This window comes from Sapajus apella, unplaced genomic scaffold (assembly GCF_009761245.1).
Source record: "Sapajus apella isolate SASKATOON/1434 unplaced genomic scaffold, GSC_monkey_1.0 scaffold8, whole genome shotgun sequence".
In the NCBI taxonomy this organism is placed as follows: domain Eukaryota; kingdom Metazoa; phylum Chordata; class Mammalia; order Primates; family Cebidae; genus Sapajus; species Sapajus apella.
Window position 1 is genome coordinate 45645068 of NW_022436948.1, and position 19371 is coordinate 45664438.

Genomic DNA, 19371 nt, shown 5'->3' on the forward strand with positions numbered 1-19371 from the left:
AAAAATAAGGGTATATAGAAAGTTTACTCTAACAAGAAAAAAGCAAAAGGGAAGGAAAATACATCAGAAGAGAAAGATAAAAGTCTGTATTAGGCCATTTCTGTGTTGCTATAAAGAAATACCTGATATGGTTAATTTATGAAGCAAAGATTTAATCTGCTCATGATTTTTCAGGCCGTATAAGCATGGCTTCAGCGTCTGGTTCTGGTGTGGGGCTCAGGTAGCTTTTAATTATGGCAGAAGGAGAACGGAAGCCTGCACATCACATGGTATGAGCAAGAGCAAGGGGTTGGGGAATTGTGGTCCCAGACTTTAAAACAATCTGATCTTGCATGAACTGTCTGAGCAAGAACTCACTTATAAACAAGGGGATGCTTCTAAACCATTCATGAGGAATCTGCCTCCATGATTCAGTCATCTCCCACCCTGCCCCACCTCCAGCATTGAGAATCACATTTCAACTTGAGATCTGGAGAAAATGAATATCTAGCCCATATCAATGTCAGCCAATTTCAGAAAATGAAAATCAAATGGAGGATCAATAACTCATGTAGTACTGGAAATTAGTATGCAGGGAGTAGGCCCCTTTCATCTTGTGCATTTCTGTAGAGTAATAGCAAGGAATGGAATTGTTATATCAGATGGTAGGCCTATGTTCATCTATAATAAATACTGCCTAACTGTTCTCTAAAGTGGTGGCAACAACTCCTCCATTGATATTTTACAATTCATATTGTTCCATATTCCCAGAAATACTTGGTATTGTGTGTTTATTTCATCTTAAGTATTCTGGTAGAAGTGGGAGTATTACATTGAACTTTAAAATAAGTTATTTAAATATGTCTTTGAGAAACTAGATGTAGTAGATAGGAAAATGATATTATAGGAGACAGTAAAATATGAAGACAGAAAAATAAGAATTTAGGATGTCTCAAGTAGTTTGATTTTTACTTTTGGCCAAGATGGAGTACCGTCTACTGTGTGAGATAAGAAAACCCATTTAAAAATGTGGGGGGAAAAGAAAAACATATTTATGACATGAGATATCAGATAATGGAGAGATGGTAATTAAAAGAGGAAAGCCCTACAATTGCCCCAACTTGCCATTTAGGGTAAATTTTCAGGCCCTGGCACAAAGAAAAAGGACCCTGATAAAACCTTATAAACTCCTTCATGGACTATTGAGAAGGCAGATCTGAGAGTCCAGAGAAATCAAGGTAGTGAGATTTCTCAGTGTCAGTATGACAGAGAAAAGGGCTTTCCAAAAGACAACTCCAAATAGGTGCAGAGCTTCTCTGTGAGTGCTCACCTAAATTTTACTAATAAAAAAAAAAGAAGATAAAATAGATCATAAAAAGTATGACACTTTCTAAAAGAACAAAGGAAACGAAAATAACAAAGACATGGGACAAATGCAGAGCAAATAGCAAGGTAGAATTAAGCCTAAGAATATCAGTAATCACATTAAATATAAATGATCTCAATACCCAAATTAAATGGCAGAGATTGTCTATTAGTTTTTTTAAAAAAAAAACAAGACCCAGGGCTGAATCCAAGAAACACACTTTAAACATATAAATGGAAACACCTGAAAATGAGAGGGTATAAGAAAACTTCTGGGATTGACAGATATATTCACTGTCTTGATTGTGCAAACTTTTAACAGTTGTATAGATTTATCACAACGCCTAATTTTATGCTTTATTTGAAATTTTGCATATGCCAATTATACTTTAATCAAGTTGTGAGAAAATAATATGGTGCATGTAGAGAGTGGTAAGAAGCATAAAATTTCTATAGCAGTGGAAGGTGAGTTTTGAAAAATAGATATGAGTTCATCTCTGAAGGAATTTAAATGTGAATCGCAGTTTGGACTTTATTCTAGAAACCAGGTATTGGCATACATTTTCTGTGAAAAGTCATAGAGTATATATGTTAGACTTTGAAGTCTGAGTCAAAAATCTAGAATGTCATATACTTATGTAATCATTTAAAAATATAAAGCCTGGGTACAGATGTTCATGCCTATAATCTCAGCACTTTGGCAGGCTGAGGCAAGGCAGATCACTGAAGCACAGAAGACTGAGACTAGCCTGAGCAACATGGCAAAACCCCATCTCTACACAAAATACAAAAATTAGCTTGGCATGGTGGTGCATGCCTGTAGTCCCAGCTAATTATGAGATTGATGTGGGAGGACCACCTGAGCTTGGGAGGTGGAGACTGTAGTAAGCTGTGATCATACCACTGTACTCCAACCTGGATAACAGAGTGATACCCTATCTTGAAAAATAAATAAAATATAAAAACCATTCTAACCTTTTTCCATACTGCTATAAAGAACTGCCTGAGACAAGGTAATTTATAAAGAAAAGAGGTTTAATTGACTCACAGTTTATTATGGCTGGGGAAGCCTAAGGAAACTTACAATTATGGCAGAAGGGCAAAAAGAAGTGCCTAGCAAAGTGGGAAGAGCCCCTTATAAAACCATCATATCTCATGAGAACTCACTATCATGAGAATAGCATGAGGGAGACCACCCCCATGATTCAGTTACCCCCACCTGGTCTCTCCCTTGACACATGGGGATTATAGGAATTATGGGGATTACAATTCAAGATGAGATTTGGGTGGGGACACAAAGACTAACAAAATCATTCTGTCCCTGTCTGCACCCAAATATCACATTCCTGTCATGCTATGATAGCTTATGCCTTCCCAACAGGCCCCCAAAGTCTTAATTCATTCCTGCATTAACCCAAAATTCCAAGTCCAAAGTCTCTTCTGAGGAAAGGTAAGTTTCTTCCACATATGAGCCTGTAAAATCAAAAGCAAGTGAGTTACTTTCTAGATACAATGGGAGTACAGGCATTGGGTAAACACACCCATTCCAAATGGGAGAAATTGACCAGCACCAAAGGGCTACAGGCCCCATGTAAGTCTGAAATCCAGTGTGGCAGTCAAATCTTAAAGCTGCAGAGTGATCTCCTTTGACTCCATATCTTACTTTCAGGTCACACTGATGCAAGAGGTGGGCCCCAGTGGTCTTGAGCAGCTCTGCCGCTGTGTCTTTGCAGGCTATAGCCCCACTCCTGGCTGCTTTTATGGGCTGGCATTGAGTGTCTCTGGCTTTTCCAGACACATGGTGCAGGCTGTCAGTGGATCTATAATTCTGGGGTCTGGAGGATGGTGGCTCCCTTCTCATACATTAACTAAGTTGTGCCCCAGTGGGCACTCTGTGGGGGCCCAAACCCTATGTTTTCCCTCTTCATTGCCCTAGTTCAGGTTCTCCATGAGGGCACTGCCCCTGCAGTAGACTTCTGTGTGGACATCCGGGCACTTCCATACATCCTCTGAAATCTAGGTAGAAGCCCACATTGCTCAATTCTTACATTCTGCATGCCTGCAGGCCCAATGGCACATGGAAGCCACCCAGGCTTGGGGATTGCAACCTCTGAAGCAATGGTCTGAGATGTACCTTGGCCCCTTTTAGCTGTGGCTGGAGCAAGAATGACTGGGATGTCGAGTGCCATGTCTCAAGGATGCACAGAGCAGCTGGGTCCTGGGCCCGGCCCATAAAACCATTTCTTCGTCCTAGGCCTTCAGACTTGTTATGGAAGGTGCTGACATGAATATCTCTGAAATGCCCTGGAAATATTTTCTCCATTATCTTGGTGATAACATTCAGCTTCTTGTTAATTATGCAAATTCCTGCAGCCGGCTTTAATTTCTCCTCAGAAAATAGGTTTTTCTTTTCTATTGTACCTTCGGGTTGCAAATTTTCAAAAATTTTCTGCTCTGCTTCCCTTTTAAATATAAGTTCTAATTTCAAACCATCTCTTTGTGAATGTATAAAACTGAATGCTTTTAAGAGCACCCAAGTCACTTTGAATGCTTTGCTGCTTAGAAATTTCTTCTGCCAGGTACCCTAAATCATCTCTCATGAGTTCGAAGTTCCACACATCTCTAGGGCTGGAGCAAAATACCACCAGTCTGTTTGCTAAAGCACAGCAAGAGTCACATTTATTCCAGTGCACAAGTTCCTTATTTACATCTGAGACCACCTAGGCTTGACTTCATTGTCCATATCCCTGTTAGCATTTTGGTTGGAGCCATTCAACAAGTTTCTAGGATGTTCCAGACTTTTCCACATCTTCCTGTCTTCTTCCAAGCACTCCAAACTCTTCCAACTTCTGCCTGTTACCCATTTCCAAAGTTGCCTCCACATTTTTGCTATCTTTATAACAGTACCCATTCTCTTTGGTACCAATTTATTGTAGTATTCCGTTTTCATACGGCTATAAAGAACTGCCCACGATTGGGTAATTTATAAAGGAAAGAGGTTTAAGGTTTAATTGACCCCCGTTTTGACATGGCTGGGGAAGCCTCAGGAAACTTACAATCATGGCAAAAAGCAAAGGGGAAGCAAGACATCTTCTTCACAAGGCAGGAGGAAGGAGAAGTGCCTAGAAAAGGAGGAAGAGCCCCTTGTAAAACCGTCAGATCTCGGAGAACTCACTATCACAAGAACAGCATGGGGGAAACCACCTCCATGACTCAATTACGTCTACCTTGTCTCTACCTTGACATATGGGGATTATGAGGATTTTAGTTCAAGATGAGATTTGGGTGCAGACACAAAGCCTAAAAAATCAGTCTGTACAAATCTAGGCAGTAGGTTTGCAAAACGGCTAAAGTCTTACTGTAGGCAATAGAGAATAGCATGACCATTCTGCAATTTAGAAATGTAACTTGCATCAATTATGGAGTGGATGTGAGCAGAGAGAAGGCAGAGACAGGCAGAACTGAGATGAATGCACTATTCCAAGAGATGTAGATTTAAATGATAAATCTGTATTATTATGGAAGAAAAGTTAAAAGTAGAAATTAAAAAGGTAATGCAGGCTGGGTACAGTGGTTCACACCTGTAATTCTAGCACTTTGGGAGGCCAAGACAGGCAGATCATGAGGTCAGGAGATTGAGACTATCTTGGCCAACATGATGAAACCTCGTCTCTACTAAAAATACAAAAAAATTAGCTAGGTGTGGTGGCGCATGCCTGTAATTCCAGCTACTCAGGAGGTGAGGCAGGAAAATTGCTTGAACCAGGGAGTCAGAGGTTGCAGTGAGCTGAGATCGCGCCGCTGCACTTTAGCTTGGTGACAGAGCGAGATTCCATCTCAAGAAAAAAAGAAAAAACAGGTAATGCAAGTTTAAACTAAAGGTCTGTACCCCAACACATTTTTCTAAAGAAAGAATAATAGAAACCACTTCATTAGATAACCTATAACTTTCCAACATGCTTTGTTTCTTGAAAGCAAGAAGTTTACAGATCCTATTACATAAATAAAAAAATAAGGAAATGGTAGAGAAGGAAGGAATATATGAGAAAGAAATTTAAAAGTTCTCAAGACATAGGTACTCATATCCCATTTATAACCTAATTCTAACAAAACCTAAGACCACTAACTAAATAGATACACAGAATACTTCTTCAATTTACAGAGCTCTTGTTATGTTATGTCATATTAGTTATTAGCATTCACCATTTATTTACCTTCATTCCATTTTTTCATTGTTTATAAAAACTAAAAACCAGGTGCGCTGGCTCACACCTATAATCCGGCACTTTGGGAGGCTGAGGCAGGTGGATCACTTGAGATTAGGAGTTTGAGACTAGCTGGCCAATGTGGTGAAACCCTGTTTCTACTGAAATACAAAAGATAGCAGGGCATGGTGGTGGATGCCTGTAAGCCCACCTACTCGGGAGGCTGAGGCAGGAGAATCACTTGAAGTGGGGAGCAGAGGATGTAGTGAGCCGAGATTGTGCCACTGCACTCCAGCTTGGGTGACAGAGTCAGACTCCCTCTCAACAACAAAATAAATGTATATGTCTGAAATATGCTGGACATTGTGGATACTAGAATATTAACCCCCATCTCTGGCTTGTGGCAGTTACAAAAAGCTGAGATAATGTGATAAAATAGTTGTACTCTAATGTGATATGATCTAAGTGAAAGATATACGCTGTATACTGTTAATGTGTGCTATATAGGAGAATGTGAGTGCCTCAACAATAATTTTCAGACAACAGAATTATTTATTTTTAAATGAAATATTATACTAAATGTTAATATCAAAACAGAAATATTTAAATAATCCAAATATATTTTAAGAGTTCAAAATCTTAAGTATTTCAAAGGCAAGTTGATGTATAAAAAACCTTTGAAATCAGGGATAGAGTTGAAAGTTGCAGCCCCTTTATCCAATTTTTATTTGTATTTTTTTTTTGCATTAGAAGGAAAATCCAAGTTCATACTAATAATAATTTCAAATGGAATGTTGTTAATAGCTAGGTCATCTTGCAATATTAGAACAATCATTTTCAGGCACAGTTAAATCACTTTGAACATTTTTACTGTTTTCACTCCTTACCTATAATATGTTAAGCAGAAAACATATAAATCTATAGAAAGATAAATTGTGCCATTATCAGACCATGCATTAAGTAGACATGCATAATATTTTGCAGAAATTCAATTAGAAGAGTACTCACAATCCAGTTCAATTAAACAAGTATGTATTGAGCACCTACGTTATGACAAGCACTAAGCACTGGGCGAAAATGCTCTTGTGGTGCTTACAGCCTTTAAACAGGTAATTACCAAGGGCTAACTAATGTGGAAAAGACCCAGGTCCTTTGAGAAACTAAATTTGGTCTAAAAAGTCAGAATGGCCCTCTTAAAGAACAGTGAGCTAAAAGATAAGTGAATCACAGCCATGGAGGTTATGAGGAATGGGCAACATGCGGGTGGATCATGGGGTAGAGATACAGTGAAGAGATTTTTCAATAGAGAAAAACTCAAAGCAGGAAAAACAGCATAGTAAAACTATGGAAATTAAAGGACATCTTTGGCAGTCATTCATTTATTTGCCAAATATGCCTCATTGAGGGTCTAATAATGGCTAGCACTCTTCTAGACCCTGGAAATACATTTTAGAAAACAAAACGAAGAAAAATATCTGCCTTTTTGGAGGATACATTTTACTGTGGAATGATTTAAAAATGAAATGCATCATGTATCAGATTTGAAGTTCTCTGGAGAGGGAGCGTAATATGGAGTATTGCAGTGGGGTGTAGCAGGAGTCAAAATTTTAAACAAGGAATCAAGGAAGGCTTCATTAATTTGGTGACATTTGAACAAAGACCTGATATAAGGGAAGTACCAAACCATGTAGATAGCTGAGTAAGAGCAAATGTTAAAAAAAGCCCTGTTGTGGGAACAAGCTTTGGATGTCCAAGATTCTGAAAAAGGCCAGTGTTGCTAGATCAAAGTATCTAAAGGAAATAAAATGTAGGAAATGAAAAGCAAGGTCACAGCAGGTGGGGAGCAAAACCATGCAGTGCTTGGGGGGCAATTAACAAGGCAACAACCTTTACTCTTCCAGGAAGAGAAAGCCATTGGAAGGTTCTAAGTCCAGTCGTACATAACACAGTATCGTACATGTTTTCAGGAGATCATCAGCTACTGGGTTGAGCATAGACTGCAGAAGGGCAAAGCCTTAACCAAGAAGGTGCAGGAAGGGAGTATCTTCATCTGATGTGGTTGCAGAGGTAGGCAGAGCCAAATCATGGGCAACTTTAACATTAATATGTGGGAAATTATCCAAATTTTTGAAACAGGAGAATGTAATGAATAGATTTCTGTGTTTACAATTGTGCTATCCACCATGTATTCACTAGCCGTGTGAGGCTGTTGGGCACTTGAAATGCAGTTAGTTTGAATTGAGACCTGCCGTAAGTGGAAAGTACATACAGGATTTCAAATACTTGAACAAAAAAATTTTAAAACTTCAAAAAATGTAAAATATTTCAATGGTTCATTTTATGTTGAAATAATATTTTGGATATATTGGGTTAAATAAAATATGTTATTAAAATATAATTTCACCTGTTTCTTTTTAGGATTTTAATGTGACTACTACAAAATTTAAAGTTATGTATATATGTCTCACTTTATACAGCTGTTAGATACGGTATGTTTAGAAGATCGCTCTGTCTGAAGAATGGATTAAAGTGGACAAGAATAGTTGCTGAGAGGCTAGTTATTAGACTGTTATCAAGAACAGTTGAATATCACTAGCCTCTTCTAAATATCTTAGGAGGTGTTCTAAGCATTCTGAAAAGACTCTAAGAAGTGGTAAATTAACAGAAAACACTTCAGATGGGAAATTATTTAAATTCTTGTTTTAGCTACCAAAGAAAGTAAATAAAAGGTAACAATGCCTGGCTGCAGAAAATTAAGTTACAAGCAAAGCTACTTTATATTCCGAACAGTGTCTTTGACTGAAATTTGAATGGCTGATTAAAAGAAGAAAACAATATGCTTATAACTCTTCTTTGTGTGTCTTATAGGTCCTATATATGCACATGTAATAAATATTTTTTATATTGTGGTTCTATGGCATACGTGTTTCTAATTAATGTAAAATAGTCTTATTCCACAAAATAACATAAAAAACCTTTTAAGTAATATTTTAAATATCACTTTATCTTAATATTTTAAATATTACTTTATCTTAAAATATTTTAAATACCATTGCAATATTTAGAATGTAAGCTCCCCATTTAGATTTGTATGTTCTCTGTTCATTAACTAGTATATTCTGTTTTTAAATATGGTTATAGATTAAAGGTATTCTTTAAATTTCAGGTCCAACTTTTTAAATTATTTGGCAAATTATTAACAGACCTACCCTGTTGAATATTCAGTTATTTTAAACTGCATATTTTAGTAGAAAACAATTATTGTATTAGAAAACTGTATAAGATAGATTTATTGAATATTTTATGATACGTTGTGTTGTAACTGCTGTCATAAGGCCACATTTAGTAATTAAAGATTTTTAAACAATATTTCAATTTTGAAAATGTTAGTGGTGTTTCCCATATTTTATTTATATACTCCAATTTCCTAAATTTTAGAAAAATATTTTAATGGTAGTCTTTTTTTGATTAACTATATACTATTTATTTATCAACAAGTTATTGAAGAGACCATTGTTGTATATTTGTGTACCACCACTTCCGGTTGCTGTTGATATTGAATAACCAACCTCTTGATAATAATTTTACCGTGCAGAATTGATAATATTGCTCGTTTTGAATTACTAGATCATTTATAAAAATCTTATTATAAAAGCGAACATAAACTATTAATAAAATAGAGTTACAGCATATATAAAACAAAATTTAGCCACTAACAAAGGTGTTAAAGACACACTTTCACCAAATTAGAATTTTCTTCTTGAGCACTCACAAGAACTGAAGAGAAAACAGAATGTAAATACATTTTGAACAGTGTGATTTAATGTTATTTAATGCTATCTCCGAGAACAACACAAAACTATTTCTCTTACTGCCAGTTGTGGGCATCCCCATTCTTAGGTAACTTAAGTAAGCGCTGATATTTTGTGTGCGTGTGCCGGTGTGTGTGTGTGTGTGTGTGTGTGTGTGTGTGTGTGTGTGTGTGTGTGTATGCTTGAGGTATGATTTTACATATTAGCAGCCTCAGCTAAAATATGATGGCATACTGGGTTTTATTAACTCTCAGTCACTAATTTCATTTGTTAATATTAACATATATGACTTCTTTATGTATGTATAACACTTCTCTGCGATCTAATGTGTGTATAAATTAAAGTATGTTATACATGTACAAATAAAAGAATTCTAGCAATAACAACTAAAAAATGGTTTTTTTTTCTCTTTTTTTACAGCTTGCAGACCAGGATTCTATAAAGCTTTTGCTGGGAACACAAAATGTTCTAAATGCCCTCCACATAGTTTAACATACATGGAAGCAACGTCTGTCTGTCAGTGTGAAAAGGGTTATTTCCGAGCTGAAAAAGACCCACCTTCTATGGCATGTACCAGTAAGTCTAGACATTTTGGATTTACAAATTCTGTTTCCAATCATTTTGGTCTTTTTATTCTAAATTTTAAAAATAAGTAAATGTATAACATCTTGCATTATGAATGCTATTTGTCTGTGATAACAGTCAAGGAAAAAGCTTCTCTCTCTTCTCACATAGTCGCTTTTCAGCTCTTTGTAAAGAATGTGTTTACTCCTCAAAATTCATTTTGATTCGTGATGTGCAAGTGCCAGAACTGGTTTGAGGAGTTACAGGTTTTCCTTATCCACAATCTGTCCTTAGGAAATTATAGCAGTCGAAGTCTGCATGAGAAGCTATGAACAAAACTTCTGTTCTTTGCTTCATCCCTTGACCATTTTAAAGCACATCAATTTAGGACCATAACGTTAATGTGTGAGGGAGATTCCAGAGGAAACTTTAAAAGTCATTCTGCTATTGTTATGTAGAAAAGTTCAAGTTTCCTTGACATTTATCTTTCACGGCAGGTATTTTTGAGTTTCTCCACATTTCACATCTCACTTTCTCTCCAATTTCTTTGGTTAGAAGCAATGCAGTGTTAAATCTAAATTTGAAGGTCATTTTAATATTTACGCCAAGAATTTTAAATGAATTGTATTCTTCTATTATTAAAATATTATAAAATGTCTGTAAATTTAAAAAATAAAATTGAATATATTAATACATTGCTAAGCTATGCAAAAGTAAAATATCTTAGATTGTTTTAAAAGTCTTGTTAAATATGTTAACATTAAAAAAACCCACAATATATAAATTTAGAAAAAGGTAGAGGAGACTTTTTTTTTCTTTTTTGGAGACATAGTTTCACTCTTGTTACCCAGGCTGGAGTTGCCTTGGCATGATCCTGGCTCACTGCAATCTCCACCTCCTGGGTTCAAAGGATTCTCCTGCCTCAGCCTTCTGAATAGCTGGGATATCAGGCGCATGCCACCACACCCGGCTAATTTTTGTATTTTTAGTAGAGATGGGGTTTCACATGTTGGCCAGGCTGGTCTTGAACTCCTGACCTCAGGTGATCCACCTGCCTCAGCCTCCCAAAGTTCTGGGATTACAGGCCTGAGCCACCGCCCCCTAGCTGAGAGTTCATTTTTTATGAAGAGTTATAGTTTTCAAGGTGGCCTTTCTGCAGGCTGGGAAACATAGCCTTTGACCAAGACAGGCACTTTGAGGATGGTAAGAATGACAGGGATTTATGCTGAATGAAGTTGTAAAAGATACATATTAAATAAGCTATAGGAGTCACGAAATTTATGAAAGCAGAAACATGCACATGCACATGCACAAATGAGCTTCAACCTCAGCATGGGACCCGTGTACAAAAAATGGCCATGTTAGCACAATCCAAGGGTGGAGTTTTCAGCCCTCTGATGTAAAAGGTGAAGCAGAGAACATAGAAACCCTTGCTGAGCATACTTTCGAGTAGCCAGAACTGCTCTGTGTTTGGTGGCCTCTTAGTAGGAAGGAATGTTGGTTCCTTGTTATATCTAAACCACAGAAAGGGAGGGGAAGCATCAGGCAGTTAGTTAATATCAGTCATGGAGTGAGTCTTTTTTTTTTTTAAAGGAAAAAAATCTTTTACTAAACTTTTACTAAGTATAAGGAATTTCTAAATTGTCCCAAGTAAAATATCCATGACTATATGTGATAAATACTGTAATCAGTATTTTACAGATGAGAAAACAGTGTGTGAAAGACTTGTCTAATAGCACACTACGGTAAAGGCTACAGCCAGGAACATAAGGGCATTCAAGATATTTTAAGAGGGAATTTAAATTCATTTGCTTTGGCAAAACAGTTTCTCATTGATACCGAATTATAATTATAATATATATATATTGTACTTAAGGTTCTGGGGTACATGTGCAGAACATGTAGGTTTGTTGCATAGGTACATACATGGCAATGTTGTTTGCTGCCTCCATCCCCCTGTCACCTATATCTGGCATTTCTCCCCATGTTATCCTTCCCCAACCTCCCTACCCGCCGCTGTCCCTCCCCAGTCACCCCAACAGACCACAGTGTGTGATGTTCCCCTCCCTGTGTCCATGTGTTCTCAGTGTCCAACACCCACCTATGAGTGAGAGCATGTGGTGTTTGATTTTCTGTTCTTGTGTCAGTTTGCTGAGAATGATGGTTTCCAGATTCATCCATGTCCCTACAAAGGACATGAACTCATCGTTTTTTATGGCTGCATAGTATTCCATGGTGTATATGTGCCACATTTTCCTTGTGTGAGTCTTTAAGAATGGCTGGTTTCTGTTTAACCTTTAGGGAAGAAAGCCTTATGGTAGTGATGGAGGAGGTATAATGAGGTGTGTCCAGCCTCTCCTCTCCTCATCATAGATGGGATCTCAGTTTTTAGATTTCTCTGAGGTCTGCTTGGCCATGAAAGAGTCTGTTCAGTAGGCTGGAGGATTCTGATTTTATTTTTTATTTTTATTTCAGTAGTTTTGGTGGAACAGGTGGTGTTTGGTTGCATGGGGAAGTTCTTTAGTGGTGATTTCTAAGATTTTGGTGCACCCATCACCCAAGCAGTGTACACTGTACTATATGTGTAGTCTTCTATCCCTCTTTATCCTCCCATCCTTCCCCACCGAGTTCCCAGAGTCCATTATATCATTCTTATGTTGCTGGTCCTCAGAGCTTAGCCACCAGTTATGTGAGAACATATATGATGTTTGGTTTTCCATTCCTGAGTTACTTCACTTCGAATACTGGTCTCCAGCTCCACCCAGGCTGCTGCAAATGCCATTATTTTGTTTCTTTTTATTGCTGAGTAGTATTCTATGGGGTGTGTGTGTGTGTGTGTGTGTGTGTGTGTGTTTATGTGTGTGTGTGGGCATATATATATATATCTCCCACAATTTCTTTATCCACTTATTAGTTGATGGGAATTTGGATTGGCTCCATATTTTTTTGCAATTGCAAATTGTGCTGCTATAAATGACTTCTTTTCCTCTGGGTAGATAGATGCCCAGTATACCCAGTAGTGGGATTGATGGATCAAATAGTAGCTCTACTTTTATTTCTTTAAGGAATCTCTATACTGTTATCTATGGTGGTGGTATTACTTTATGTTCCCACCAGCTGTGTAAAAGTGTTAGCCTTTCATCACATCCACACCAACATCTATGATTGTTTGATTTTTTAATTATGGCCATTCTTGCAGGAGTAAGGTGATATCGCATTGTGGTTTTGATTTGCATTTCCCTGATAATTAGTGATGTTGAGCATTTTTTATATATTTGTTGGCAGTTTGTAGATCTTTTGAGAATTCTCTATTCATGTCCTTTGCCCACTTTTTTGATGGGATTATTTGTTTTTTTCTTGCTGATTTGAGTTCCCTGTAGATTATAGATATGAGTCTTTGTCAGATACATAGTTTGCAAATATTTTCTCCTGCTCTGTGGGTTGTCCTTTACCTCTGCTGATTATTTCTTTTGCTTTAAGGAAGCTTTTTAGTTTAATTAGGTCTCATCTATTTGTCTTTATTTTTGTTGCATTTGCTTTTGAGTTCTTGGTCATGAACTCTTTGCCTAAGCCAATGTCGAGAAGAGTTTTTCTGATGTTATCTTTTAGAATTCTTATGGTTTTAGATCTTAGATTTAAGTCTTTGATCCATCTTGATTTGGTTTTTATGTAAGGTAAGAGATGAAGATCCAGCCTCATTGTTCTGCATGTGGCTTGCCATTTATCCCAGGACCATTTATTGAATAGGGTGTCCTTTCTCCATTTTGTTTTTGTTTGCTTTTATTTTTATTTGTCAATTACATAAGTAAGATACTAAGGTGAACATTTACCCTTCCTGGTGATGCATTGGAACCAAAATTTTGCTTATTTTATGTACTTCCATAGAAGCAAAACTAGACTTACATAATATCACATACTTCTTAGAGGCAATGATGGAAATGTCCCAATTTTTTAAACTTAACTGATGCAGTTCATAGAGTTTTCTGCATTACTATAGACTCCCTTAAAAATATTTTTATGAGGCCGGGCACGGTGGCTTACGCCTGTAATCCCAGCACTTTGGGAGGCCGAGGCGGGTGGATCACAAGGTCAAGAGATCGAGACCATCCTGGGCAACATGGTGAAACCCCGTCTCTACTAAAAAAAAAAATACAAAAAATTAGCTGGGCATGGTGATGTGTGCCTGTAATCCCAGCTACTCGGGAGGCTGAGGCAGGAGAATTGCCTGAACCCAGGAGGCGGAGGTTGTGGTGAGCCGAGATCGCGCCATTGCACTCCAGCCTGGGTAACAAGAGCGAAACTCTGTCTCAAAAAAAAAAAAAAAAAAAAATTTTTATGGAACACATTTAATAAAAATGTAATACATTCATTATCACTATTCAATAGTAGATGTAATTTTTCTTCCTGATTGTAAATGCTAAGTGACTGCTTTCTTCAGAAAATTACAGCCTAGGAAATTACTACTTTTTTTTTTCCTGAGAACATATTTTAAGTTTATAAATAACAAAAGAAAAATTCTGAATGTAATTTCTCACTTATGGAGAAAAGTTTTTAGCAGACAAATCTTGCTATTATTGTATATATGTAATCTTCCTTGCATGGTTCTGCATAATATTATATATATTATGGACAGTATACTACAGCTTAGGAAGTTGGTGGTATTTCAAATGGTTACAGTCCTGTCAGGCAAGTATCGCTCAAAACCTGTGTAGGAAACTGAATGGAGCTTTCTGAGAGAGAGGAAAGTATCTTCTTATTTTCTTAGGAGGCTGTAAACAGAAGATCGGTAAATTGAGGGAACAAGTTAGTTCCCATCAGTGTAACCCTTCAGTGAAGTAGTATAGTTGGTAATTGAGAAGGCTTCGTTAGAGTTATTCAGAATGAGAGACTAGTCAAAGAAAAATAAATATGGGCACAACAAGGTCTATGAATGTGATAAGCTTGTCAGTCATTGTTGAAGTAGATATGTGTATTTTTCCACTTATCTTGTATGTCACTTGAATTTGCTTTTATTTTTAATTTCCTTTTTTATTGCTTGATATTATAAATTATGTTCAGAAATGCTAGCCTACCTTGTTTTATGAAGTAGAGGCAAAGAAAGGTTTAATTCTGTTATTGTTGGGCGGAGTTTTAGACAGCAAACAGCATGCCATTGTTGCTATGGGGCAGGAAAAATAATTTTCCTTCTACCCTTCATAGTTCTTATTGGGACAGACTCCAGTAACAAAAAGATTAGCAAGAGAAAAGCAAACAGTAATTTATCAACATGTATACCTCATGTATACATTGGACGTACCCAGGGAATGAGTAAATCTCAAAGAGGTAGCTTTGAGTTTAGGTTTAAATACCATCTTTAGCTGCAAGAAAGGAAGAAGAATTCTGGGTAGGGGAGCAGTCAAACCTTTAGCGGAGGTAAAACCACAGTAAATCAGAATCAGATTTGTCACGCTGATTTCAGTCAGTGCCTTCTTCATGGATAAGAGTTTCTGGTGACTTAGTGATCCTTCTCTGCCAGAGGAGACAAGGAGATACACTTACAAATGGAGATTTCCTCTGTAGATATAAATTTTCCATACAAAAGAGTAATTTCTACTTTGTTTTCAGTGTTTCTACTGTGTCTGCAGTTTCTCAAAATAACTGACTCAAAATAATCCTTATGCCAAAGCGGCACAGTTTTGAATGCTATATTCTGGTCTCCTATAGCCATATTTTAGGGTGGCATATTCTGGTCTCCTACAGTCATATTTTGGGAAACATAATTTGATCTCCTACATTGTCATCAGGGATCAAAAGAGATAACCCCCAAAGAAAAGTGAAATACAGAGCATTAGTCAAGTTTTCCTCGTCCAGCCACAGGAGGCTTCATTATTGTGTCTTCTCTCTCCTGCTTTTTTAAGTGCTTGCTTACTTTGTTTGGCAAAGACTCAGCTTAGTGCTGAGTTCACTGTCTTTTAAAGCCAGATTTTCTCGCAGTGAATCTTGGTGTTGTAGAACAAAGGGAAAGCTACTCTTCCACCCTCTCCAAATGCTTACTGATACGTACCACAATAGCCAGATTGATAGGAGAAAAACGTGTAGAAATATAGTAATGTGTGTGAGTTTCATATAAAATATGAGACTCTATATGAGACTCATAGACTCTGGTCCAGATGGTCGAGGTTTATATACCCTCTTTGTAGGGGAAAGGAAATGGGGCATGGAGACATTGTGAGGGATAGTAAATGATTTTTAGGAGAAATGAGTGTGCCCAAAGAACACGGCCTGGGAGAAAGTTTCTCTGAGGTCTAAGGGAGGTGCTGAAGAAAGTGAAGGGTAGAACTTCAGTGTGAAGAAAAATGGTGTTATTATGTAGATGAAGTGTCTCAGGTAATCCCTAGGAGGTGCCCTCAGAGGAGTAGATGAAATGTCTTTCTGGGTTTGGTGATGACTTATAGTCATTTTTTTTTCTCTAGTGGTTGATTTTTCCTGGTTATTTGACAAGATTCCTAGGGAAGGACTGTTAAGACAATGTATTTCTTCTGGGTGAAGTTCCCTTAAACAAATAAAGAAACTTCAGAGAAATCCCCTATTGGTCCCTTGGAATGAAAGAAGATCAGAGAGACAGGGGCACAGGGAAAGATCAGAGAGATATTTTTGTTTTGAGGTTTATTTCTGAAGCCTTGCAGTTTCTTTTAATTCAAAGCACTCCACATGCCAAAGGACCATATTTTCTGAGCCCCAAAAGCATTTACTAGATATGTAAGGTTGGTCAAATTATGGAACTTCTCTTAACTTCAATTGTACCATTTGTATTGATAACAATACACACCTCATACTGTTGTCACATGATTTAAATGAGTTAATATTTGAAAAGTGCTTAAAACGGTACCTTGCACATAATGGGTGCTACATAAATAAATGTTTGTTAAATTAAAAAGAAAGCTGTTCTCTAACAATATATTTTGAAACAGTGTCTGGAAAGTTAAAATTCAGACTATTAGAAATTTTACCATGATGCTGTTATGCCGGTTTTGCAGCTTCCATCATTTGTTTTCCAGCAAACTAACAATAATAATAATATGCTAAATTTCTAAGACCCTTTCACAAAACCTGTGAAGTCCTGAACCTCTAAGCCTGTCATCTGATATTGTTAGCAGTGGCAAATCCAACGGGCCTGTAGCGACTTGTATGTGCCTTCTCATATGAAAAGAATGTATGTACCTTTCGTATATACCTTCTCATATGCAAAGAATTTGGCAGAGGGGTATAAGTAAGTATGAGACCAAGGCAAGTTTTAGAGCAGGAGTGAAAGTTTATTAAAATGTTTTAGAACAGGAACAAAAGAAAGTGTACTTGAAAGAGGGCCAAGCGGGCACCTTGACAGATCCAGGTGCCTCATTTGGCCTTTACTTGAGGTTATATACCTTGCCATGGTTCGGGGGTTTCTGTTTCTTCTCCCCTGATTCTTCCCCTGGGGTCTGCTCCCTGCAAGCATAGTGGCCTGCCAGCACTTGGGAGGGGCCACATGCGCAGTGTGTTTACTGAAGTTGTGCACATGCTCACTTGAGGCTTTATTTTTCTTACTAATGGAGCGTTCCTAAGGATAGATTGTATACCAGTTAAACTCTGCAATTTTCCTGCTTATGCGCATGCTTGAGCCCACTGGCCCACTTCCTGAGATCTTACTGGTAAGCTGCTGATCACCAGCTTCCAGTGTTTTCTATCTATTGGTAGACTGCTGTTCCCTGGCACTGCTGCCACCAATTATTATTTTAGAGTGATAATTTAACAGCCACCTGGCCATCACCTGGTGGTTGCCGGACATTCCTGGGGTGGAGTGCCCTCTCCTGCTCTGTTCATGTCTGCCTAGCTGCCTACTCTCGCAATGGCAGTGAAATATGCAGAATTATACGTTGACTAGGACAGAATGACCCTAGCAGTTATATGCAAAAAAAAAAAAAAAAGGAAATGTCATAAACTTCAAAGCATTATGTCTTCCAAAACTTAAAAGATGAGATTGTTGGGGAAGAAAATCAGGAAAATGACAAGCGATTGTTGGACAATTATACTTAGAGGTTCATGGTAAGTCCAGCAAGATATAGAACTTTGGGGGCCAGGAATCGAACAAGCAGTTAACCTTTTTTGTTTTCCATTAACCACAAACAGTAGCAAAATTTTAATATATATTCATTCTCTCCACCATAGATATTGTATTTCTATGAATTTGCCATTCTTTATTTCCTTTATTCTAATGGTGTATTATCTAAGGATTGGAATTTAGATCATCAGTCCTACCCATCACTTTCTGGTGTCTTGGTGAATCTTAGCATTTAAAACAGTGCTTTCAGAGAACCTTCTAGGGATTTAAAAGGAAGCATTTTTTTGGTTTCAGACAGAAACTAACTAAAATTTTCAAATGTGTGATGAAACTATTTTGAATGTATGATTTTAAAATGAAGAATTAAAATTGTGGAAATGAGTAACCAAAATATTTGGCCAGCTAATGGCCTAGCAGGTGAAGATTTCATCAACGGATGTAGGAGGTGATCATAGAAATAGTAAGATTTTAAGGATGCTAAGAAGCCCTGTTCCTTAGGGCTTTTCTCAAAACAACAGCAACAAACCCAAAACTTTTCTGGTACAACACAGAAATTTGTAAGAGTTTTACAAATTTCTTTGGGTTTGTAGAGATGGTTGTCCTTTTATTTGATAATCCTGATTTATTCACATAAGAGTTATTAGGTGGCCCAAATAGCTACAGTCTAAAGAAAATTTTGTCTCACATTCAAAGCTAATCCTTCCCATTGGGGGGTGAGCTGCTCTTTCTATTTTCTGTTAGGCCTCACTGTTATTGCTCATCTCCTCTCCTGACTTTTCGCTTCTTCTCACTCCTTCCTTAGAACCTGTATATATATATTTTCAGATTTCATCAATAAAAAAAATGCTCCCAGTCCAATTTTTATCTCCTCTAAAGCAAATACTTGGAAAAATAGTCACCATTGGCTATGTCTACTTTCACTTTTATTGTGCTTTTTACTGCATTTAGAGGTTCTCATTCACTCTACTGCAAGTGTGTTTTGTTTCTACTACATCTAGTAACCTGCGAAAGAAAAATTCACCCACCAATGATCTTCATTGACATTTAGCTTTAGAAACATTTTTGTCCTGTTATTCCTGACACTTATCTCTGTTGATCATTCTCTTTTACTTAAAACTTCTTGTTCCCTTTTAATCTAAGACATTGCAATCTCCGTTTCTCCCTTCTAATTTTCTGATCATTTTGTTTACCACCATTGGTGATTTTTCTTCTTTTGCTCACCTGTTAAATGTTAACTTTTCCCATGTTCTTTGTATCGTCCTCTTACTTTTCACATGTTCTCCTATCTCCCATAATTTCAAATGCCACCCGTAGCTAGATGATGCCCATATTTCTATCAGCATCTCAGTCTTCTCTCCGAAGTGCGAAG

General features: G+C 37.2%; 1 protein-coding gene across 3 annotated transcripts in view; it reads left to right on the forward strand.

The window, feature by feature from the left end:
* Nucleotides 1-19371, forward strand: part of EPHA6 (EPH receptor A6) — a 970705-nt gene that overhangs the window by 437237 nt on the left and 514097 nt on the right. For all 3 annotated transcript variants that reach the window (XM_032277212.1, XM_032277213.1, XM_032277214.1), the window contains one exon: nt 9782-9937. In XM_032277212.1, the coding sequence (XP_032133103.1) occupies nt 9782-9937 (156 nt within the window). The remainder of the gene's footprint in view (nt 1-9781; nt 9938-19371) is intronic.